Raw genomic sequence first — 25,782 nt, 5'->3', positions numbered from 1 at the left:
AGCAGAATGACTCATCTTGGAGAAAAAGCCTCAAGCAGAAAATTTAAAATACTTCTGTTTCACCTTCCAAGGATAGGTACCTCTAAACTTTTAATGCAACAAAACCCTTTTGTGTTTAAGGAGCTCATTTCTGGGTAGTATGATCTCTTGGAATCCCTCCTCTGGTGGAGAAAATACCGACATCTGGCCCGTAGTGTCCAATCTGTCGTTAGTCTGCTCAGCTTCCCCTTGGGCCTCTCTGAGACCCAGAGGCAGACTAACTTCTCCAAACTGCGTGTCCTCACATATTTGAAAGTGTTCATTTAGGTGACAACCATGACATATAATTAGGATAGAAAACAGTAGATTATGAACATTTCTTGGGGGGAGGGGAAGACAGCGTAAAAAAATGAGCGTGTCCCCTAGATTTTCAAAATCTGGGTCAGGGATCATAACTCTAATTCTTTGGTAAATTCAGACGGACATTGGGGAGGGTATGTGCTTTGGTGAGTGCTGTGAAGTGTGTAAACCTGGTGATTCACAGACCTGTACCCCTGGGGATAAAAATATATGTTTATAAAAAATAAAAAATTAAAAAAAAAAGAAGGTATATTTTTAATATTTCATGGTTTTTTCCCCCCAACTCCCTGTTCTAATTATGGCCACAGAGCTGTTATCTAGTGTCTTCACGTGCTAAGAAGGCAGATGCCTTCCACTGTGATTGATTTCTCAATAGGTGTGCTCACTCCTGTCAGAGAAAGCGGTCCGTACACCTTTCAGAACCCAACGAATCACAGGAAGACATATTTCCACCGAGTCTTAGCCCGATACTTCCAGCGGCAGACGGCTTTCTGGAGAGTGTACGAGGAGCTGCCGTGGCACATGAAAATGAGCGGCTCCTGGGGCGACCTGTGCAGCTTCCTCTCAAGCCCCAGGTAAGTCTCGCTCGTCCTTCTGCGCGGCGGCCTTGGAGCACACCTCCTCCTTCCTCTGCTGTGTGCGGTGCTGACACGCCCACGTGTCCCTTAAGGGGGGCTCCTTCATTCACAAACCCGGTCAAGCACCTGTGCCTTCCTTCCTTCGGATGGGCCCCTCGCTTGGCAACCCCCTTCTGTGGCTGACGGATTCCCAGAGTCGCTCCGGTGGGTCACCCCGCTTTCAGAGTGACTCCATGGGGTTCCTCTCAAAGTTAGGACAATTCCAGAGGCAGGAAGGGTTGGAGATGGGCTAGGATCAAGGATTGGTCATATCATCCTGCTAGACCCTCCGAATTTCCTCCTGTCCCTTTCTTTCTTCTCCCTCCTCTCTACTCCTCTTTGTCCCTCCCCCCTTGTCCTCTTATGCACCCCTTGGCAAACATGTATCCTTGACTCACTCTGAATCCCAGCTCTTGTAGGCCCTGGGGATGCAGCTCTAGTCAGGCGGGGAGCATGTGGAGCCAGAGAAGAGCTACCCATGGGGGTCAGTGCTTCATTAGAGCAAAGACACAGAGCTGGCAAGCTTGGGAGAAGGAGGGGCTTGCTCTGCCTGGGAGATTCGGGGAGCCTGCCTGGAGGAGGCGGCCTCCTGGACAGACGAGTGGCAATGGCTTTGAGTGCTTAAGAGTGACAGGCTTACATTTATCTGGCGACCTATGAAAGTCATAGTAGTTAAGGAGTTTATAAATAGGCTGATGGAATGGGGCAGATAGCAGAATAGCTTCCCTTCAAGACACGAAATACAAAAATGACTTACATTAATATGTTGTGTTGTAAGTATCACAGACTTTCTATCGAAGATCCGAAACCCAAGCTTCTGGACAAGGCTGCACCTCATCTACTACTGGAACGTGTTATCAGAAGTTGGATATGACGCTGCCGAGGCCTACTTGTTCACGGTGGCCAAGATTAAAGCCGACAAATGCCATAAAGTGAAGAAGAGAAACACACTCTCAGGTACCGTGAGTCGCTGTGGTTCAGTTCCGTTTTACGGGGATGTAACGTGGCCACGAGTGCCTGCTCTCCTGTTTCCCCACATACTTCTGGTCATCCCAGCAGACCTCTGAGTACTCCTACCTGCAACTTAAGCCAGCCATTTCCGAAGATAGGAAATGGAGAAAGAGCATCGGTGTCCAGACGGCTTCTCTTTCTGTCTTGCTGTGGCTGTTTTCCGAGGCTCCGTCCTTTGACTCTTCCTCTCTATTTTCTCCTGGCCTCAAGCGCACTCCCAGCATCTTCGTCTTCTGTCGTTCCAGCCTTGCCCTCCTCTCCGAGCAGCACATGTGGCCCACCTCCCGCGGGCTCCGCTGGCGGCACTCCCCAGCGACCAGCAGAGAGTTCAAACGAAATACATGCAAACCCTGAATCGTTCTGGATGTTCCCTCCGCACTTGTGCTTCTTTCTATCTCCCTCTGTCTGCTCACGCTGCCCCTAACTCGCCCACCCCGCGGCCCCTCACTCAGTCCTGGAGACACGCAGTTGGTGTCGAGCACGGCCCCAATCCGGGTTGGGACAGCTGTCCTTCGACGTGCAGCCTAACGGCTTGGATTTGGACAGCGCTCTGGTCAATGCTCCTTCCCTTTGTGCTCCATACGAGGTCCCCTCACCTGTGTCTCTTTCTCCCTTCATTTCCTGGCTTCTTAAACAGTGATAAGTTCATGCATCCTTTTAACAAGCAGTAACTGCGCACCTTCCCTGGGCCATGGGCTCACTGGGCGCTGCTGACATATCGCTGAATGAGGCCAACTCATTCAAAACTCGCTCAGAACGGAATCCTTCCCAAGGTTTTACCATTTAGTGAGCATAAGGAAGATTTTGAATCTTTGTCACGTGCCAGCCGCTAAGTTAAATACTTGATATGTATTTTGTTCAACTCTAAGAAAATCTCTGTAATACGACTAATATCTCGGTTGAAACTAAGGAAACAGAGTCTCAGAGAGGTGAGGTAAGTTGCCCAAGGTGTCCCAGACATTAGAGTTGGATTTGGACTGTGTTTTTTCCTGCATCCCTTTTGGTCCTTAACTGTGTAGCCTTTCCTTGTATTCTTTTTTTTTTTTTTTTTTTAAATATATACTTGAGAGAGAGAGAGAGAGAGAGAGCACAAACAAGTGGAGGGGCAGAGGGGGAGGGAGAGAGAATCGCAAGCAGATTCCATGCTGAGCACAGAGCCTGATGCAGGGCTCAGTCTCTTGACCCTAAGATTGTGACCTGAGCCAAAATCAAGAGTCGGATGCTCAACCAGCTGAGCCCCCTCCAGGCACGCTGTCGATATTCTTACTACCGTGTATGAATTATGTAATTCTGGAATTTCTCCAATTCACGAATCCTCTGGGTGGTAGGACCCGAGCGGTAGTCTGAGGATTCCGCTGTGGCGAATAAAGCCAGGATGCATCTGGAATTGTATCGGTGCCGTGGGATGTAGGTGTGGGAAGGACACAGGGGATGCAGGGTGGTGCGGGGTGGGGGTGGGGGAGTTGGGGGGAGCGCTGTGTGTCCTAGGAAGCTGGCAGCTAACCCACAGATGAGGAGATCTCTGGGGTGGGGGTGAGAGTCCTTCCTGAGGATGCCATGCAGCTTGTCATAACGTGGTTGTTATGGTGATGGAAAGGCCTGGGGGCTGGGGGTTGGCTGGTGGGAGGAAATCACCTAACATTTCAGTGTGTGAGGATTTTCTGGATGTAAATGAGTCTAGTTCAGAATGTGTCCCTCTGAATTAGGCCGGAGACATCTTTAAGTCTCTGGTGATCTGCAAACATGCTGTTCGCATGATCCTGTGCTGGGTAGTCTCTGCTCACTCTGGGCCCTGAGACGCTCCTTAGCAGGGAGTCCTGGCCTCCATCACTGCCTTTGACACCTGCCATCTTCCTCACCCCTCATGTCCCGTCACAGCCCGGTCCAGCCTCTTGCATCCTCTCCATCCTGGGCTCCAGGCCCTCATGCCCTTTGTCTGACCAGTCTTCATAAAGCAAAGCTGTGATCAAGTCACGCTGCACGTTGCTGCTGTCCACCTTCATGTCTTATCTCCACCTTGGCTGGCAGAGTCAGCCCATGGTCATTTTGGGGGGAAGAAGGGGGAGGGGCTTCATGACGTCCCTCTGGGACTGTGTAGGTTTACTTTTCCGCCTTTTGGGAGGCTGATTGTAGAAGAGACAAGACCAATGACTTGTCACCAAAGCAATAGCAGATTCATTGGAATGGGTTTAATTATAGCAGGAGTCCTATAATAGTCCCAGGGGGCATTCCAGTGGTCTGGGTGGCTGTCTCGGTCCCCCAGACATTGTTTTTCCTACCGTGGTTCTGTAGCCACACACAGCCCTGAGACAATGGGGCCTCCTCGGGTGCTGCTGGAGGCAAGATCCTGAAACAGGAATGTGCTTTCAAAGGGGTTTTCGAGAAACCCTGTTTTATGGTCTGCAGTCTCGCGGTGGCTTGCCCATCCAGCCCCATCCTCCCTTCTCATAACGAGTTCTGGGCAGGCAGGCTTGTAATGAGGACCAGCTAATGCTCGGAATCTGTCGGGTGGTGGTTGCTGCATGCCTGCGTCAGGGTGAGCCTGGTGCTAGAAGCCAGGGTTGCCGCAGCCCACGGGACACAGGGTTCCTGCCGTGATGGAGCTTATGGTGGAGCGTAAAACAGACACTCCCGAGAAGGTCAGCCTGAAGGAGTTGGACATCGTGGTGGAGGAAGGGCGGAGGGGACAGCATGTTTGAGGGCCGCGAGTCCAGGGGGAGAGGGACAAACCTGAAGAACTGAGCAAGTCCAGTACCGGTACAAGAGAGCATGGGTAGGCTCGTCAGCCGGCCGGGGGAGTGGAGGAGTGTGTGAGGTCTCTTTCTGCTGCAGGAGGCTGTGTTCCAGCTCAGGACCAGAACGCACGTCCTGCCTGGCTTAGGGCGCCTGCCGCCCGACTGTGTGGTTTGGCTCCCCCTGGTGGCTGTGACGAGAACCAGAGCCCTAACTTGTTCGGTTGGTGGAAAAGGCAAGATTCTTGAGTCTGGAAATCGCTTCTCCCCAGGTGCTTCCTGCCTGCCCGCTTGCCGCCTCCTGGTGGGATGCATCCTGGCAAGTTAGTTTCTGACTGATGGCCAGTAGGGAGGGCTTGGAGCCCACAGGACAACTTTGATGGTTGGCCCCCATTTTTTTTTTTTTGACTTTTTAAAAAGTTTTTATTAATAATTTTCTGTAACCAGTGACAGTATCTTAAATCCATTTTATTTTTTATTTTTTAAAAATTTTAAATTAATTTAAAAAATTTTAAATAGACATATAATGTATTTTTATCCCCAGGGGTACAGGTATGTGAATTGGTTGGCTCAATTTCTATAGATTATCTGTGACATGGTAAGCTTGGTTTTGACTGGAGTCCTAGGTCACATCAAAGTGGAGAAAATCCATTTCTGGCTGCAGTTGCATTTTTAGACAAAGTCAAACACCAAAAGAGACAGACTACAAACAGATGTGGCCGAAGGATGGGACCCAGCATGGCTTCATCTTGACAGATGGCTGGCTACCTTCCAGGTGGCAGATGTGGTGGGTTGGGGAGTATCATTTCGCTTTTAATGGTCAGGCTTTCTTACCAGTGCAAAGGGTAAATACATTGAATTACAGGATCTTGTCTGCAGGTTGTAGGAAATGGGGCAATATCAGCTTTTCATGACTAATATCGGATGTTTTGCCCTTGATGCCTTTGAAAACTTCTAAATATTTTAGATAAATGGAACAAAATGGTTTATTAAAAACAATTTTATTTTATTTAAAAACATTTTTAAATATTTTATTTATTTATTTGACAGAGAGAGAGAGAGAAAAAACAAGCAGGGGGAACAACAGATGGAGAGGAAGAAGCAGGCTCCCCACCAAGCAGGGAACCCAACTCAGGGCTTGATCCCAGGATGCCAGGATCGTGACCTGAGCTGGAGGCAGATGCTTGACCAACTGAGCCACCCAGGAGCCCCTATTAAAAAACAATTTTAAGAAAGCTCTACAGAAAAATTGAAAGAATAAAAGATGCAATTTTCAATAGCTACAGAAAATATGAAATATCTAAGACTAAAGGTAATAAGAAATATTAGGATCTTTATTTTTATATTTCATTTTTATTTTTTTAAGATTTTATTATTTATTTGACAAAGAATGACACAGCAAGAGAGGAAACACAAGCAGGGGGAGTGAGAGAGGGAGAAGCAGACTTCCCGCTGAGCAGGGAGCCCGATGTAGGGCTGGATCTCAGGACCCTGGAATCAGGACCCGAGCCAAAGGCAGACGCTTAATGATTGAGCCACCCAGGCGCCCCAGGATCTTTATTTTTATAAAACAGCTTCAGAATTACAGAAAACAAAATTTTAGTATATAGGGAGACGTACCATATTCTTGGATGGGACGACTCAAGGTTGTAAAACTACCAGTTCTTCCACAGTTGACTTATGTATATAAAACAATTCTAATTGGAACCTCAATGGGATTAAAAACATTTCTAAATTTTCAAAATGATTTTAAAGTTCTTGGAGGAAAAAGATCTGAGAGTAAGAGTTTAAAATAATGAGAGCAATTTGAATATGAACTTCTTTCTTTTTTTTTTTTTTTAAGATTTTATTTATTTATTTGACAGAGAGAAATCACAAGTAGATGGAGAGGCAGGCAGAGAGAGAGGAAGGGGCTCGATCCCAGGACCCTGAGATCATGACCTGAGCCAAAGGCAGCAGCTTAACCCACTGAGCTACCCAGGCGCCCCTGAATATGAACTTATTTAAACTTGTTATGAAGCTGTAATAATTTTAAAAATACTACTGGGAGCAGAAATAGCTCAGTGGAACAAAACAGAAAGCTCGGGTATAGACTCAGGTATAGATGTAAAAAAATTAGGGGCTCCTGGGTGGTTTAGTCGGTTAAGTGTCTGCCTTGGGATACAAGTCATGATCCCCAGAGTCCTGGAATTTAGCCCCACATTGTACTCTCTGCTCAGCGGGGAGCCTCCTTCTCCCTCTGCCTCTCCCCTGGCTCATACTTGCTTGTTCTCTCTCTCTTTTTTATATAAATAAAATATAAATAAACAAAATATAAATAAATGATAGAAGCTTTTCAGATAAGGAGGATCATGGACTAAATAGTGCTGTGATAATGGTTCATTATTTGGTAAAGTTAAATTACCTGCACCATTACACCAAAACAAATTCCAGAATGATTGGAGTTAAATGTAAATAAATAAAATTTTACATTAAAAAACTGTAAGAAAATGTCGAGTCAAGCAAGAAAGCAAAAGAGTGAATCACAAAGAAAATAATCAATAAAGCTATCTAAACTGGTGAAATTACTACATGTAATCCAAAGCAACACAACTTGGAAAACTAGAAACACAGTTATAAGACCAGTGATAACTGGGAAAGATATTTGTAACATACATGGCGGGCGAAGGACTGATTTTTTTTTTTTTTTTAAAGATTTTATTTATTTATTTGATAGACAGAGATCACAAGCAGGCAGAGAGGCAGGCGGAGAGAGAGAGTGGAGGAAGCAGGCTCCCTGCTGAGCAGAGAGCCCGATGCGGGGCTTGATCCCAGGACCCTGAGATCAGGACCTGAGCCGAAGGCAGAGGCTTTAACCCACTGAGCCACCCAGGCGCCCCAGGATTGATATTTTTATTAAGTAAAATGCTCTTAGGTGAGAAAATAATGAGCACTTCAATAAAAACAGGTAAGATTATGAGCAGGTCATCCAAAGAACAGGTTCAGTTCTTGTCTATCTCTGCTTAACATCCCATGGGTATGTTGGGTGGTGCCCTTCTCTTCCAAACATGCTGGACTCTTGACTGCTGCTGACACAACCTCCCCTGGTTCATCTTCCATCTCTCTGGCTCTTCCTTTCTGTCTCTTTTATGAGCTCCCCCTTTTCTACCTGGCTTCTCAGTCTTTGAGTTCTTTATGGTTCTTTTCTTCTCATGCCTACTTTCACCCCAAGCATATTACGAATGTCGGTGGCTTCAGTGATTGTCCACGTACACATGATTTCCACACTTATTTCTCTGGCCACATTCACCCTCTGAGCCAAAGATCCGCATATCCAACTACCAACTTAACTGTCCACTTGGGTGATGTCTCCAAAGCTACTCAGATCCAATGCCTCTAAAACTGAACTCACAGACATCCCCCCCCCAAATCAGGTTCTCTTCCGGAAACTCTCAATTTACCATGTTGGAGTAATCCTTGACGCTCTTCTGTCCTGCATGCCCTCCCCAAATACATTTCATCACTGAGTCCTGACATGTTTTACTTCCTAAATGTTTCCCAAACTTGTCCACCTGTCCACCTCCACCACCAATGCCCTTCTTTAAGTTGTCAGAGCTGCCACGCGCATTTGTGAAGACCAGTAATACGCATTTAAGATGCCTCCATATCTCTTTATAGCTTGGCATATCATTTATTTTTATTGTTGAATAATATTCCAATGTATGAATATGCCACAATTTATCTCCTTGCTTATTGAAGGACATTTTGGTTACTTCCAGCTTTTGATGATTTTGAGTAAAGCTGCTGTAAACATTTGCATGCAAGTTTTTAAATCAGTTGGGTAAATAACTATGAGCATGATTACCTAAATGTGTGGTATGGCTATGTTTATTTAGCTTCTTTAAGAAGCTGCCAAATTGCCTTCCAAAGGGACTGTACCATTTTGCATTCCCACCAGCAATGCATGAGAATTTCTGTTTTTCTGCGTCCTCACTGGCATTCGGTATTTTTTTTTTTTTTAATGTTAGCCATTCTAACAGGTGTGCAGTGATATCTTCTTGTTTTAATTTGCAACTCCCTAATGATAAATAATGTTACTTTACATATCTTATTATTGAAATTCTAGAGTTCTTTGTACATTTTGGATAGAAGTCCTTTATCAGATGTATATTTTATAAATACTTTCTCCCAATCTATATCTTATCTTTCTATTCTCTTGATGGTATCTTTCATGGAGCATTAGTTTTTAATTTATTAAGGTCTAACCTAATCAGTATTTTCTTTCTTGGGTTGTGCTTTCTTTACTTAATAAAACGTCACTGAAACACAAGGTCACAGGTGTTTTTCTGTTTCCTTCTAAAAGTTTTATAGCATTTCATTTTGTATTTAGGGCTGTGATCCCTTTTGACTAAGTGTTTTATGAAAGTGTAGTGTCTAGATTATTATTTTTTTTGCATATGAACATTCAGTTGTTCCAGAGCAATTTATTAATAAGACTTTATCCATTCAGTTGTCTTTGCTGCTTTGTCAAAGATTGGTTGGACATTTGTGGAAGATTTTTATTGGCATTACATTGAATCTGTAGATCTAGCATCTTAACAATGTTGAGTTTTCCAGCCCATCAACACAGAACCTTTCTCAGTATATTTAGATCTTTTTTTGATATCCTTCATCAGAGTTTTGTGGTTTTCTATATGTAGATCAAGTACATATTCTGTTGGATTTATACCTAAGCTGCTCATTTGTGGGGTGCTATTATAAATGGTATTGTAATTTAAATTTCCAATTCCAATTGTTCACTGCCAGTGTATAGGAAAGCAATTGGCTTTTGTATGTTAACCTTGTATCTTGTAACCTTGTTATAATTGCTTATTAGATATGGGAGTTTTTTGTTGGTTCTTTGGGATTTTCTATATAGATAAGCCTATCATTTGTGAACAGAAAGAGTTTTATTTCTTTCTTCCCTATATATATATATTTTTTTAAATTTCCTTTTCTTGTCTTATTGCAGTAGCTAGGACTCCCAGTGTGATGTTGAATAGGAGTGGTGAGAGGGAACATCCTAACCCCAGCTCATCATTGGTATCACTCTAGCAAGCCCCGCCACCATCACTACTCACCTGACCCAGCGTCACAGCCTCGGAACTGGCCTTCCTACTTTCAATTTCAATTTTTTTTTTTTTTTTTTTTTTTTTGCAATAATGTCCATTGTCTGCTTAGTAGCCAGAATGAGCTTTTAGGAATGTAGACCAGATCATGTGACTTTCCAGATTAAGATCATTCCAGAGACTTGCTGTTTGCACTTATACTGAAATCCGAACTCCTCACTTTAACTTACAGTTCTTTGTGTAATCTGACCCTGCATGCCCAAGTAGTGTCATTTTATAAGACTCTCCCCCTTGGCCTCTAGATGTCAGCTGCTCTGGCCTTCTTTCTGTCCTTCAAGTACATTCTGCCTTTGGGCCTTTGCACCAGCTGTTCCCTTTGCCAAGAATGTTCTTCCCACTCATATTTTAATAGTACCAGTTCTTCTAGTTATTTAGATCTCAGCTGACATGTTACTTTCTCAGAGTGGCTTCCCCAATCTGATGTTATATCTAGTCATTCTCTGTCTTATAAATGAGATTTAATTCTTTGCATAGTTGTTGCCTCTACCTGATTTTGTCTGGTTTGTTTCCTCCTCCTCTTCCCATTCTTCTTCTTCTTCTTCTCCTCCTCCCCCTCCTCCTCCTCCCCCTTCTCCTCCTCCTTCTCTTCCTCTTCCTCCACCTCCTCCCTGCTCCCTTCTCCCTCCCCTCCCTCTCCTCTCCCCTGTCCCCTCCTTCTCCTTCTCCTCCTCCTCTCCTCCTTCTTTCTTCTTCCTCTTCTTCCTCTTCTTCTTCTTCTTCTTATTCTCCTTCTTCCTCCTCCTCCTCCTCTTCTTCTTCTTCTTCTTCTTCTTCTTCTTCTTCTTCTTCTTCTTCTCCTTCTTCTTCTCCTTCTTCCTCCTCCTCCTCTTCTTCTTCTTCTTCTTCTTCTTTTTTTTCTTCTTCTTCTTCTTCTTCTTCTCCTTCTTCTTCTTCTTCTCCTTGTCCTCCTCCTCTTCCTTCTTCTTCTTCTTCTTCTTCTTCTTCTTCTTCTTCTTCTTCTTCTTCTTCTTCTTCTTCTTCTTCTTCTTCTCCTTCTCCTTCTTCTTCTCCTTCTCCTCCTCCTCCTCCTCCTCTTCCTCCTCCTCCTCCTCTTCCTCCTCCTCCTCCTCCTCCTTCTTCTTCTTCTCCTCCTCCTCCTCCTTCTGTCTCTCTCCGTTGCCCTGTCTCTGACTCTCCCAGCTGCTGGAATGTAAGCTCCATAACAGAAGGACTCTGCCCCCTGTGTTCATTGCTGTAGCCCCAGTGCCTGCTAGGGCAGCAGCACCAGGTGTGGTGTGGCTGCTGAATGGCCCCTTCCTAGGTCTCCACCATGATCTGGAACCAAACACCTCACTCTCTCTGCTCTTCGGTCCCCATCTTTCAGTTCTCTAAGCACCTTGCTTTTTCCTGCCAGAGCCTTTGCACGTATTCCTCCTCTGCCCAGAATTCCCACACTGTCTCTCCCTCATTTTGCCTCAATACCTTCTACTTTTTTTTATACTCTCAGCTTAATTGATATTTCTATGCAGAGACCTTCCACAGTTCATATCACCAACTGTTTCATGGTTCTTTTCATAGTTTGAATTTATATTCATTTCAATGATTCTGTGATAATCTATCTTCCCCACCATTCTGACAGCCCAGCTGGTGAGTCTCAGGTCTGTTTGGTCTCATCCTTTATCTACTGCACCCAGGACAGCGCTTGGCCCAGAGCAGGTACTCAGAGTGCACTGGAAGTGGTTATTGGAAGAATGAGTTCACTAAAGAATAAATACTGGATTTCATTGGTTCTTAAGAAGTAGACTTGCCCCAAACTTAACATTTCTGAAAAAGGATGCATCTTGCCATTGATGGCATCTTAGAGTTGATGAACATGTTTTTAATAAATACATTACTATATTCTGTTTCACTAGTAATCAAAGAAATGCAAATTAAAGCAAAATGCTATTTTTCAGGTACCAGATGGGCAATGATTTTTTTTTTTTTTTTTTTTTTTTTTAGTGAATTTTAAAACATGAAATAATGGGGGCATCTGGCTGGCTTGGTTGGTAGAGCATGTGACTCTTGCTCTCTGGGTTGGAACTTTTATCCCCATGTTAGGTGTAGAGATTACTTAAAAATAGAAAAAAACTAAAAAGCTAAAAATAAAAAATAAAAACAATAACAGTGTTGGTAAAGGTGTGAGGAAATAGGTACTTCTACATGCTACAGTAAGAGTTTATACTGGGACAATCTTTCTGGGGAGCAATTTGGCAATATATATAGAAAGTCTTAAAAATATTAATACCCTGTGGCTTATTCAATTTAACAGTTGCCCTAAGGAAGTAATGAGGGATATTTAAAAAGGCTTCTGCCAATGATTCTCACTAAATAACATTTAATAAATATTAAATAAAAAATCGTATGTAAATGAAAAAATTGAATCAATAGTGGAAAATTGACTCAAGGTAATCTGTAAAATGGAATACAGTCCAATGGTAAGTACATGTGTTCTCAATTTTTAAAGATGTGGAAAAATATTCATAATACAATATATTTTTCAATAGACTGTAAACTCCATGAGGGCAGGAACCATGAATATTGTATCCGGTCTGTATTCAATATCTAGCACAGTGCTGACACATAAGTATTTGTTGAATATGGAGGTGAAAAAGCAGGTGTTAGATATAACACGGAGTGGTGCTGGGAGCCTAGAGGCAGGGCGCCCTTGCTCAGTAGGGTAGTAGCGACTTCACAGTGCTGAGGGGACACCCCCGCCCACACAGCCCCTGCACTGTGCCCCCTTCCCCCTACCGCCCCCAGCCTTGCTTCCTCTGCGCTTCCTCCCTTCGCTCGGCACCATGGCTGATCAGCTGACTGAAGCATAGACTGCTGAATTCAGGGAGGCTTTTCCGTACTTGACAAAGATGGCCATGGTGCCATCACAACAAAGGAACTTGGAGCTGTCATGGCGTCACTGGGTCAGAACCCAACAGAAGCCAAATTGCAAGATATAATCAAAGAGGTAGATGCCGACGGTAATGGCACCATGGACTTCCCAGAATTTCTGACTATGATTGCTAGAAAAATGAAAGCCACAGTGAAGAAGAAATTCGGGAGGCATTTCGACTCTTTGACGAGGATGGCACTGGGGACATCAGTGCGGCAGAGCTCCATCATCCACAACCAGCTTAAGAGAAAAACAGATGAAGAAGGAGATGAAATGATCAGAGAAGCATGTATCGATGGAGAGGACCAGTCAGGTATGAAGAATTCGTGCAGATGGTGACTACAGAATGAAGACCTACTTTCAACTCTTCCTGACTCCAGAAGAATCAAATTGCATCTCTTAAACGTTTGCAAAAAAAAAAAAAAAAAAAAAAAAAAAAAAAAAAAAAAAAAAAATTCACTTATGCATTCTGTTTCTGTATAACAAAACTGAATGTCAGAAGCACTTTCTGTCCACACGCACAAAATCTGTGTGTGTGGATTGGTGGTCCTCTCCCCTGAAGACCTAACAGCACATCAGTTTTACCATAGAAACACCTGTACCACCTGGAGATAAGGAAGCACTTAGTGGACTCCTTGCAGTCCCATTTGCTAGTGGTTTATACACCGGGCTGCCCAGTTTTTCATGCATGTGGCTTGACAATGGAGCACGGTCAGGCATTTGTATTAAAAACAAAAAAATGAAAAAACAAATTTAAAACCTATTCAGATGGGTTCTAGTTCAGTCCGTTACTATAAATTGCCATAGCAGGTTTACCGAAAACAAACATTGAAAATTGGTTTACCTCAGGACGCTGTGCAGGAAAATGGGTGAAGGATAAACTGTCTAGACGTAGCCCCCACCCCCCAGAGGACAGACCCCCTCCCCCGCCGTACTTCCGGGTGTCCCCACCCGTGGTGACAATGACATTCCTCCTCGTGCGTGTTGCGTGTGTCCGTTTAGCGTTCTCTGCGTTGTACTAGAGCGAAATGGGTGTCAGGCTGCCACCCACACACCTTTTCAAAAAGAAACCTTATCAAGGAAGCATCTGTGGACAGTCTGTTTTTGAAACTTTCTGAAGCATGACTTGGAGCCAGCGGAGTAGGCTGTGGCTGTAGACTTCATTGCAACCATCAACACTGCTGTTCAAGAAGTTGCAGTTTACGGCCATTCCAAGTTGTAAATGCTAGTCTTTTTTTTTTCCCCCCTTCTAATAAAAAGGCCATTAACTTAAAAAAAAAAAACAAATCCCACATACTGTAGGATGATCCCAATTTTATTAAAAAAAAAAATGACTGTGGGTACGTGCTGAAGATAAGAGGCACATACAGAAATATGTGAAAGCAGTTTATCTGTGAAGGACGCAGTTACGAGTGGTTTTTGTTTTTCTTTGTACTTTTCTATATTTTTCCATGTTTCTATGAGGTACCCGTATTAGTTATATCATGAGAAAAATTATTTGCTTGCCCGTTAAACTACACGTTGGTGTTAAGGGAACGAACATGAGGATGTGGTCAGCGGCAGGAAGGATTCACGAAGGAAGTTTTCTTGGAGCCCATGAGATTGTTGAATTGAGGATTAAACAGAATGAATGGATATTGTCCGTTCCAACCTGAGCCCTTGACAGGGATCTGGACCCGATAATCCTCGTGGAATTTGCAACTCCCCCTCCACCCCCTCCCCTCTCCACCGCCCACGCAAGGGCTTATCCTTCGGGTTTTTTTGTCCAGACCACTCTCGGCCTGCCTGCTCTAAACAGCTGCTTATAGTTCTTAGTTTCGTTTGTGGCTTGGATTGACCTCTCAGTTTTTTTTTTTTTTTCTTAGATTTTATTTATTTATTTGAGAGAGAGCAAGAGATCACAAGCAAGTGGAGGAGCAGAGGGAGAAGGAGAAGCAGACTCCCCACTAAGCAGAGAGCCTGATGTGGGGCTCGATCCCAGGACCCTGAGATCATGACCTGAGCTGAAGGCAGAGGCTTAACCCACTGAGCCACCCAGGTCCCCAACCCCTCAGCTCTTATTCCCACCTTTGGTCCCTTTGCTCAGATAGGCACTGTGGATGAGAGTCTTGGACTCTCTTGAGCTCTTTCCCTCCCTTGGCTCTCATTTAGTTTTTGCTCTTGGCCTTGAAGCACTATAGCTATGGTTCAGAGCCTCTTGGCCTCTCTCTTGTGCTGAGAGCTATGGCCTCATCTGCTGTGCTTGGTGTTGAGAGCCTAGAATGCTGCTTGACAGACAGTTGATGCTCCATACATATTTATTCCGTGCCCAAATGGTGATCCCTGGAAAAGTTGGCAGAAAGGAAGCAGGCATGTACTCAGTGTCCAGGTAGCCTATGGCAGAGCCAACGGAACAGTTGAAGAACATGGGATGTGTTTGTGTCAAACACATCAGATGCAATACTTTGAAATGTAACAATGGTCCCATGTAGAAGTTCAGATGCTGGAATCTTGGGGGATAAGTTCTGGAAATGACGACTTTTGTAGTATGGTGTATTTAATTGGGTCTTCAAGTTCAAAAATTTCATATATTTTCATTTGCGTATGAGAGGGTATAAAACACACATACACACACACACTCACACACACACCACACAAAGCATATTCCTTATTTGATTCCTTTAACATTTTGTTCCTTCTGGTAAAGCCAGTAATTCAAGACAGTTGCAACAGAGGGCAGAGTTGTGTAAGTCATTTAAACACCTTTTTATTCTTGCCTGAAAATCACCCCCAAACCCATATTACAGTGATATGTGGACTGCACTGTGGAAATGCTCCTTTGACTCTCTGGTTTTCATTATTTACATATCAAGATGATTTAAAAGCATTAGGTTATTTTTCCTGTCATTGTTTCAAATACTTGGTAACGTGTGTAAGTGCTAATAAAAGCAAAGTGCTAATCCCTTGAGAGGGAAATACTGAAATATGGATAATGTATTTATAACTCCTGTATCAAGATTAAGTGATAGGGACTCTTTGTTCCTTTCCAGATATGCTTTATTTAGGATTATTTACCTTTCTTTCCAATTTAGTGCTGGAATGCAGGCTTTTTGAGGTTACCACCACTGACAAATGCCGATTAATGTTCTTTATTGCAAAATTTCTGAAGCTCGTGGGCAAGACCAGAGAAGCAGAAGAGCTGTTCTTGAGTGTCGAGAACATACTCGTGCAGGTAAAGTGGGAAATTACTTTAAATCCTTCAAATGCGGTTCTGTTCGTATCAGATATTTTCAGATATCATTTACCTTTGTTCCCTTATAATGTCATCTGCAAACAGAGGACTTAATGATAAATAACAGATACTAATTTAATTACATTGATCAGAGAGAAAGCTGACTTTAATCCATAGCCCAAACTGTAGATTAGTACCAACAAGTAGTAGATAGATGGGAGCCATTTTTTGAAGGAATGCATACCAAGAAGTACAATTTTTGAGGGAAAAAAGAATGTCAATAAAGCAAAAGGAGTAGCGTACTGGGTTGAAATGAACTAATAAAAAACAGGTTAAGGACTTGGTTCTGGTTATAATTTTTACAAAAATGTTGGATAAGGTTGATTATATTGTCTCTATATTAATTTACTTTTTCTGAAATATTAAGTTTTAGCTTTGTTGAGTACAATGAAAGTTTTACTCCTAATGCATAACTATACCTGTGTGTATGAGGACATTGAACTGGCCTTTAAAAAAATTACAAGTTTTTACTGATTCAGTAGTGTTTATAGACCAAGATTAGTGTAACCCAAGACAAGCTCTTTTTATTTTAAAACAAAGAGCTTCACATTTTTATAAAATGTGATGGATGGCCTCAGCCTCCATCAACACACACCTTTATAGAAAGAATTAGAAAGAATTCTGTTTAAAGAGATTAGTAAGGCTTAACATGGCAAGTCTCCTCATGGTGGAGACCATGCTTATCTACCAATTTTTGTATTCTCCATGGCATCTTACAACCTACAGCTGCCTAATAAACGAATCAGTGAATCAATTTGACTTTGTAAATACTTCACGTCCTTAGAAGGCGACACAGAGTAGTGAAGAGAGCGTGGGATGTTTTCGGGCTGACCCAGATTTAAAGAGTTTTGGCGCTCACTGCTGTGTGACCTTGGTGAGAATTTTAACCTCTCTGACTCTGTTATGGATTCTAGTATCTGTCTCAAGGGGTTGTTAACAGGTTGGAGTAAGAAAGTACACAAAGCACTCCACACACCGTGTGGCCCACAGTGAGAGCTTAAGAACTGGTAGCTCTTGTGTTCTTTCTGTCTATGGCTTATAAAGTCCTGGAGGCCCAGGTTAGAAACAATAAGACCGCCGAATGAAGCTATCTTGGCCACTCTTTCATCTTCCAGGGGGTGGAGTCTGGTGATTCTCTGCTATCTTACTACTGACTGTGGAACTTTCCCCTGTGCTCCCAATTTTCTTTTTTTTTTCTACCAGGTCCAGATGACCATTACAGACAGACATTACTGTCTAGAGAGTACCAGTTTTCTTACTAGGTAATCTCTGAGTGCCTGGTTCCAGTCATTCACTTAGACATTCACTCATTCATCCCCTCGGTTGACTCGTACTGTGGGCCTTGCCTCGCCTGTGAGGGAGCACTGTGCCGGGAGTTGGGGTGGTAGCAGTGAGCGAGGCAGGCACAGTTTCTACCTTCATGGAGCTCCCCGTCTAGCTGGAAGACACTGGCAACATGCAAAATAGCCATGAAGCAGAGCCTGTCAGATATGTGGTCGTGAAAGGGTAAGACGGCTTCATCGGAGCTGCGCCACAGCTTAGACATTCAAAGAAAATTTCCCTCCTCAGAGCACTTCTTTGTGAGGTATCAATCTTATGATTCTGTTCTCAAAATATTTTTGCAACAACGCTTTGGGCCTAGCCACCATGGAGACTGTTAAAAGAATTTTTGTTAGGCGCTGAAGTTACTTCCAAAAGAGAAGTTCTAAAACTATTTTGGCAATAACAACGTCTTTGAAATAGGTGCCTAACATTCTCAAGGGGGAAGGATCTCGTTATTTGTGGTGTATGCATTCTGCGTGTTGTAACTGTTATAATCTCTTCAGCTTATTAGGTCATTTAGGAATTTTAATGCAGCGGTTTTCAGCTAGGAGGTAGTTTTGGCGACACTGGAGCCATTTTTGGTTGTCACAACTTGGGGGTGGGTATTGCCACTGGCATCAGGAGGGTAGAAGCAAGGTGTGCTGCCTGCTGCATATTGGGCCTGCGTGGGACACCCCCTCCCCCGCTTGACTCACATAGTGCAGAGCTAGCCTGCCCTACGTGGCAGTGGTGCTCAGGCTGAGAAGCTGATTTGATCGGTCTGTCTGTTGAAAAAGTAGATCTCAGGCTCTCCCCACTCCAGTTTCATAGTCAGTGTGGCAGGCAGCTGGAAAACCAAAAAAAATACTTTTGTGAAGGAGCCTCCGGTTATGTGTCGGTGACTTATCTGTTAAATGTGCAGAGCCGAGCTTTGGGGAGAGGAGGTCTGGGTGCGAAGGCCTTGCTCTCCTCCTTGCTAGCCATGCGGGCTTGGGTGATTTATAGAACCTCATGGAGCCTCAGTTTCCCCACCTGTAGTAGAGGAGCAATAATCCCTATTTCATAGCGTTTCTGTAAATCCCTACTGAAGTCACGTGTAGCAAGTGCTCAGCTTAGTCGGGGCTCCAGGGGTGGTGGCTGGTGCAGACTGCGACCTGAGAGTGGAACACTGCTTGTGCTAACACAATCACTGTGAAATATAAACAAATATTTACTGAGTGCCCACGAAGCTCTGTTGCCTGGATGGTGGGATAGTCTGGAGTTTGAGGAGAATGAAAGACCTGTTTTCATAAGGAGGAGGCTTGACAACATAGCACCAAATTTGCCATGCCGATGGGTACTTCTGGCAACGTGGGCAGTGAGACTCAAGGGTGGCAGGACCTCAGTAGTTTGGTGGGAACTTGGGAGCTGTCCCCCTCTCTGAGGCTTCAGTCCCACTCTGGACTAGAAATGTGGCCAGGACATGGGGAGGACTCAGGGGGACCCTGAGGACTTGAGCCTGGTTGACAGGCACAGAGAAATCTAGAGAGGAAGCTGATTTGGAGGGGAAGACGATAAATTTTAAATGTTTCAGCTACTGAGTTTGCAGTTGGGGAAAGATATCCAAGTGGAGTCTCCAGCCAGCTGGAGGATAGGTAGTGTTGGAAATCTGGAGAGAGACTTGGTGGGGGACATCTACTTACATGTGAATGCCGAAACACGCAGGGAAACAAGGCCTCCAAGTGATGATAGGAACTGGTTCCTGGGAAGTTATTTATACCTAAAAGGAGACAAGGAAAGAAGAGCTTGTAAAGGAGTGAGGGATTGGAGGAGGGTAGGGGGATCATAGTTTCCCCTGAACCAGGGAAGGAGGGCTGCTTAGGGGGCTGGACAAATGAAGACCAAAAGAAGGCCCCTAATTCTGGTGAGTGCCGTCAGTGGTAACCCCAGAGATGGAAGGGGGTGGATGTGGGAGGAGCTGAACTGCAGGGCTTTAAGAGGCAAGTATGTCATAATGAAATGGAGAACCAGCACAAACTGATATTGGTTTGAGAAGCTTGTCAGTAATAGGAGAAAGATGAAAAGTCAAGATACGATCAGCTTCAGGTGAGGTTTGATCCAGGAGATGTATGTCTGTGTGGAGCAGGAAAGGAGCCAGGGAGATGGGCAGATTGGAGATGCCAGTGGGAACTCTGTTCAGGGGACAGGCCTCTTGAGAGTTCAGGGGGGCAGTGGGTCCTTGAAAAGGAGGTTGGGCATCTCTTCCTCTGAGATAGGCAGGAGGGAAGAAAATGGGTGGAAACATTGGTAACTTGAAATTAATTGAAGAAAAGGGTAAATGAAGTATACAGACTTTAATTTTCCAAGATCTATCCCCGCTTTCAAAGTAAGTAATGTACCCCGCTCCTGAATGTTTCGCTCTGCAAGTGATTGGAAAGACTACATTTCCCAGCTTTCCTTGGAGCTAGAGATGAGCACGTGCCCGAGTTTGGGCTGGTGACATTAAGTGAGAGTGATATGGGTAACTTCTAAGAGATTTTCATGAAGTGAAGAGTCTGATCTTCTCCTCTTTCCTCCTTCCTGCTGGTTGGACTGTGGCTACGATGGCTGGAGATGGAGCAGCCATTTTAGACCAAGAGGTGTCCTTGGAAATAGAGGTCAGGCAAGGTCAGGAAACAGGTTAAAAGGAATCTGAGTCTCTGACATCATGATATGTCTGTATCTCCAGGCCATCTACTTCCTGACTTTTGCATGAGGGAGATATCAAGTCACTATTCATTTGGGTTTTCTGTTACTTGCAGCCATTCATGATCCGAACCAATATCCGAACCCGGCATTCACAGGGTTCGTCAATATAGTCAGCATGGAAGTGGGGGACAGGAAGAGTGAGCAGTAGGGGTGAGATCTAGGATAGCCGCTGAGAAGGGGCACTTTTAAAGATATGTATGAGGGATGCGTGAATGAGCTGTGGCCTCTGCCCCGGAGATTCCTTACCACACCTGGCTGCCTCCAGGGCTGAGGAGATCCATATCTGAGTCGAGGTAACCTGTTTCCAAAACACCTACTAGAAAGCTCTTGGGTCACGCTGCAGGTCCGTTGGCCTGGGGAGCACTTTCAACAGGTGCAGAGCACAAAGAATTCATGCCAAGCAGCCAGGCTTAGTCCTTTCCTGGGTTCACACTGTGGTAGAGCAGGAAGTATTACAGAACCAATGAGGGTGGTGGTTCATTTGAATAGGGCCTCAGTTCTCAGATATATTCTGGTTAATACTACTTTTCCTGAAACGAGATTAAGTAGTAAGATAACTCATCCTTAACTCTCATTTCTTGCAGTGGACCTTTAGAAAATTATAACCAACTGGTAGATTCTTAAGCGTTGGAACAGTTTTGGTAGAGGAGTAATACAAAGTAATGAAGTTTAAGTGCTCCTGAACTAAACAATGCTGAGCCATTAAAGAGAATTTAAATTCAAGTCTCTAAGCAAAAATGTGTCTGGTCATTCTTAAATTCAAGGTCCACACTGATAGTGTTTTTAGGAGTTGCTTTGAATTCTTGATAATACCTCCCCTGGGAATTTTAACATGTGCAACACACTGTTTCCTTCGAAAATATTAATTATTATTATTATTACTATTCTTAAATATGTTATTTATGTGAGAGAGAGAGAGCGAGCACGAGCAGGTGGAGGGTGGGGAGCTGCAGGGGCAGAGGCAGAAGGAGGCTCCCCTCTGAGCAGGCTCCTTGATGCAGGGCTCAATCCCAGCACCCCAGGGCCATGACCAGAGCTGAAGGCAGGCACTTCACCCCGACTGAGCCACCCAGGCACCCCAGAAATATTTATGGCTGTAAACTAAAACAAGCTCTGAAAGACATATCCCCACATTTACTTTTAGTTCATAGTGTTTCCCAATAACTACTTCGCATCATTTTATAAATATTTAAATTCCCTAAGAGAAGAAATGATATAAAGCATGCCATCTTTTGCAGGCATGTTATGAAATGGGCCTTTACTGAGTGGGTGTCTGGCTGCTGTGTCCCATCTATGGCTGGCTTCCCCCAGCAGTGGTGTCCTTTCCACTTTGTACAGAGTCGGGCCTCGACAGAGATGCTTCTCAGAGTACAGAACACCACTGGAGAACTCTACCTTGAAATAGGGATGACTCAGGAGGGCTTCCAGTACTTCCAGAAAGCGTGGTCCAACCTGATGGAGTTTCCACCCAGCGCCATAAAAGACAACCAGGCCTTCCTGAAGCAGAAAGGTACGGCAGACAGGTGCAGAGGGGGTCGCGCTTTGTGTTTCGGAGTCGGGCTCCTGGGCCAGACCCAGCTACCAAGAAAGGGGACGTGGATGTGTGTGCTTTGTGCATCTGAGTTTTGTGGCGGTCACATGAGGGTTGACTAGTCAGTGCTCCTCATGGGACGGCCCAGCCTTTGGGGCTGTGGAGGCCTGATCGTGACGTGCGTCAGAAAGGGAGGCTGTGAGCAGGACGGGGCCCCGTTCACATGATTCTGAAGCCTGCTGTTCTGGGTTTAAATCTCACCTTTCCACTCCCTGACTCTTTGCCATTAGACCTATGACTCAACCTTTGTTGGTCACATGTTTCACGTTTGTAAGGGAGGATTGAGAGGAGTATCTGCTGCGTGTTGTTGTGAGACTAGAAGGGTTTGTGGGAGACCGTGGAGTGCGCAGGACGGTGGCTGGCCTGCAGTCCAGGGCTCGGGGAAACCCGCTTCTTTTATTCTTGGGTATTTGATGCCTGAGGCTCTGTAGGTCCACAGAGAGAGTGGAGACAAAGAATGTTTACTGAATGAAGATATTAAGCATTTTTTTTTTTAATTTTAAATTTTTAATTTTTTATAAACATATATTTTTATCCCCAGGGGTACAGGTCTGTGAATCACCAGGTTTACACACTTCACAGCACTCACCAAAGCACATACCCTCCCCAATGTCCATAATCCCACCCCCTTCTCCCAAACCCCCTCCCCCCAGCAACCCTCAGTTTGTTTTGTGAGATTAAGAGTCATGACCCACTGATTTACAATCAGTCTAATCTAAAGTATTCTAGACTTACGCTGTATTTAAATGGCTGCATTAATTCACTTTTGTGGTATAGCAAGCCAGCCCAGAAGGCAGCCATTCGAACAACAGCTGCTTACTGTTGCCCAGAGGTGTGGGTGTTGGCTGGTCCACAGGTCCAGAGTGGGCTCGGCAGATGGAGATCAGCGGGCAGGGTGCATGGGGTGGGCTGATCTACGAGGCTTCCCTTCGATGTCTGGGCCACACGTTTCTCATCCTCCAGGAGGATGGTGAGGGCCTGTTGGTTTGGTGGCTCACAGGATTCCAGGAGAGGGGGAGCAGAAGCCTGTGCGGAGGCACAGACCTAGGTTCAGCCCTGGCCCACACCCTCTTGTCCTGCATTCAGTTGGTCAAAACGAGTCACCAAGCCTCACTCAAAGGGAGAGCACAAGACCCCACGTCTTGATGGGAGGAGGTGCGGAATGGCATTGCCGAGGGGAATTGGGTGCAGGTTGGCATTGGGGGGTGGGCTGCTGCGGTTTCGGCGGTCTACCACCAGGGCTGTAAGAACAAGTCACCGTGGGCAAGCTATCTACCCCTGCTCGATCCCAAGTGTAAGTCCAGTTTTACAGTAACACTTCCCACTTGTTGAATGCTTGTTATGTGTAAGGCACTTCATGCTCATGATCTTTTACCCTCAAACGTGTCTCCTGTGGTACGTATTGCTATCCCCATGGTACAGACGAGGACACTGAAGGTCAGAGAGGTAGAATAACTTCAACCACTTCAGCTCTCACAGCCGGCAGGCCTGGAGCTGGGAGTCCAAGTTAGGCTGATCAGACCCTAAAGCCTGTCTGCAGGAACTCCTCACCGTACAGAATCTCTTCTAGAACTGACATGTATGAAGCTGTAGTCCTCGATATATAGAGTGTAGCTTCCGAGGCACCCGAATGCAGGCAGAGCTGGTCACAGGCATGCTGGGACCTTAGTGAGCAGAGGAAACCAGGGTGGGAAACCAGGCGCACTCAGGTGGGTCCTGGGACTGGCCTTCTAAAGCCGGCTAGAGGGTCTAGAGAGTAGCGCTCCGAGGGGTTGAGCAGACCTTGGCTTGGTGCAGACAAATGGGACTCCTGAGGAGTCCAAAGCAGCAGGAGGGGTGTGGTTCTGCTGGCAACCGAGGCTTGGGGGTGGATCGCTGTCCTTAGTGGCAGCTTTGATGGGAACCCTCTGTAGTTCCAGTGTTCTGACAAGGGTCAGGCCGGGATTTAGGGCCCAAGCAAACAGGTGAAGTCTCGGATTCCCAGCTGGCCGGAGCAGAAACATTCAAGAACTATTTTCTGAGCACCTGCCATGTGGGTGCTGTGCTGGACAAGACAGTCACCAACTCTGTCCTCTAGAGGAGGGGACACATAACACAATAATTGCAGGCTGGAGTAAATGTAATGAAAGACACAAGCGACATGCAGGGGGAGCATAAGCGGGGGGAAATTCCTCTTCAGAAAAGTCCAGAGGCCTCCCTGGCTGAGACGTATGATCCTGGCAGAGGAAACAGCCCGCACAGGGCCCTGAGTGGAGAGAGCCTCGGCCTGGGTTAGCGATGGAGAGAGCCTCCCTGAACAAGGGGCAGGATACAGATGGGCCCACATTGTTTAGGGCCTTGGGCAAGCATTTGGATTTTATTCTCTGTGAGGGGAAGCCACTACATGGAGTTAGAGTGGGCATGCCGTCATTTGGTTTCTATTGTGAGATTACTTTTGTTGCCTGAACTACACGGTGGGTAAGAGGGGACATAGGGAGAGCAAGTATGTGGCTGTCCCTCCAGATGCCCAGGTGTGAGACGGGAGGCCTTGGATGGAGGTGGACCGAGTGCAGGGGGCACAGGCAGTGAGGGACATACCACCCAGGCTGGGAAAGATGTTTCTTGACAGTGTGATGGCAATCCTTTGTACTTACAACTGAGTTCCCTGGCACAGGAGGTTAAATCTGCTTTTCTTTCCTGCTGCCACTGCTGTTCTAACACCTTCCAGGAAAGTTTTTAGGGCTTTTTTCCTTCCTAACAGAATATGGCTTCAAAAACACTTTCCAGCATTTTAGGAGTCTGTATTAGTGTCAGAATATATAACTTGCAATAAAGGAACCAAATGGTGGGCCTTGGCAGCAGGTACATTCCCGAGGCGGTATGTATCTAGGGAGAGCTCATTATTTATTAATTGGATTTATGGGGCTTATTCATGTGTTTCTTATTGTAAGGCTGTATCATTTTATTTCTTATTGCAAGACTGCACTGGCTGCCTTCGGTAGGACTTGGTTACCACGGTGATGACTGGTTTTATCACATCCATATTCTTACTTAATTTCTGATCTGCCCATTTGCAGAATGGTCTCAGAATTCACTTTCAATCCATTGTCTTAGCTCTTTGGCCTTTGTAATTGCTGTGCACACACAATCATTGTATGAAAACCAATCCCCGTGCAATGTAGGCAAGTCATTGATTTATGAAGAAAAAACCTGGCTATTGGTGGTGATGAAGCAAAGGTATTAAGTACTTTATTGATGTCTTAACTCTTTTGTGGAACAAAAAAAAAACTTCAGCATCACCTTCTTTGCCAAAATTATTCCCTGCAGGCAGAGTGCTGAACAACCTGGCAAAGTCAGCCACTGAGAAGTACTTAAAAGAAAATCACATTTTGGAACGCGCTGCTGAAATTTCCAGCTCATTGGACAACAACCCCCGTGATCAGGCTACCATGAAATATACCGAAGGTGTTCTGATGTAAACATGGTTTTTTTTTTCTTGGAAAATTATTGTTTTCTGTACTAGCTTTTATGGTTAAGTTCGATGTGCTTAACCCATGCTTATTAGTCCATTTCCCACTGATTGGGTGAAGAAATGCCGAATGTTAGCATTTCCATATTCTGCTTCGGTGGTTCTCAACCGGGGGTGATTCTGCCCCTCAGGGGACCTTGGGCAATGTCTGGAGGCATTTTTGGTTGTTACGACTGGGGGGTTGTTATCAACATCTAGTGGCTAGAGGCCAGGATGTTGCTAGATGTGATAGAGCACACAAGATGGCCCTAGTGCATGCTGCCAGCCTAAAGGTCAGCTGTGCTGGGGTTGAGAATAGTGCCCAGTTTCTCATAAGATCGTCAAATGTCTTCTTACATATCGCTTTGAAGGTCTTAAATCTCTGCCATTATAAACTGCTCTGCTGTTCTGTGTCTTCCCGTATAAAACAAAGGATTTTTTTAAAAGAAGATTTTATTTATTTATTTGGCAGAGAGAGAGATAGTGAGAGAGGGAACACCAGCAAATGGAACACAGCACGGAGAACAGCAGGCACAGGGAGAAGCAGGCTTCCGGCTGAGCGGGGAGCCTGATGCGGGGCTGGATCCCAGGACCTGGGATCATGACCTGAGCTAAAGGCAGAGGCTTAATGACTGAGCCCCCCAGGGGCCCAAAACAAAGGATGTTTATAAGAATTACTTTTGATAGCA

General features: G+C 45.0%; 1 protein-coding gene and 1 pseudogene across 3 annotated transcripts in view; both read left to right on the top strand.

Moving 5' to 3' along the window:
- Positions 1-25,782, top strand: part of LOC131839345 (putative tetratricopeptide repeat protein 41) — an 84,103-nt gene that overhangs the window by 37,067 nt on the left and 21,254 nt on the right. For all 3 annotated transcript variants that reach the window (XM_059186696.1, XM_059186694.1, XM_059186695.1), the window contains 5 exons: positions 716-914; positions 1,735-1,913; positions 15,787-15,926; positions 21,354-21,525; positions 24,913-25,060. In XM_059186696.1, the coding sequence (XP_059042679.1) occupies positions 716-914; positions 1,735-1,913; positions 15,787-15,926; positions 21,354-21,525; positions 24,913-25,060 (838 nt within the window). The remainder of the gene's footprint in view (positions 1-715; positions 915-1,734; positions 1,914-15,786; positions 15,927-21,353; positions 21,526-24,912; positions 25,061-25,782) is intronic.
- On the top strand, positions 12,627-13,065 carry LOC131839354 (calmodulin-1-like; annotated as a pseudogene).

This window comes from Mustela lutreola, chromosome 8, assembly GCF_030435805.1.
Source record: "Mustela lutreola isolate mMusLut2 chromosome 8, mMusLut2.pri, whole genome shotgun sequence".
Taxonomy (NCBI): Eukaryota; Metazoa; Chordata; class Mammalia; order Carnivora; family Mustelidae; genus Mustela; species Mustela lutreola.
This window is presented reverse-complemented; position numbering and strand designations above follow the sequence as displayed.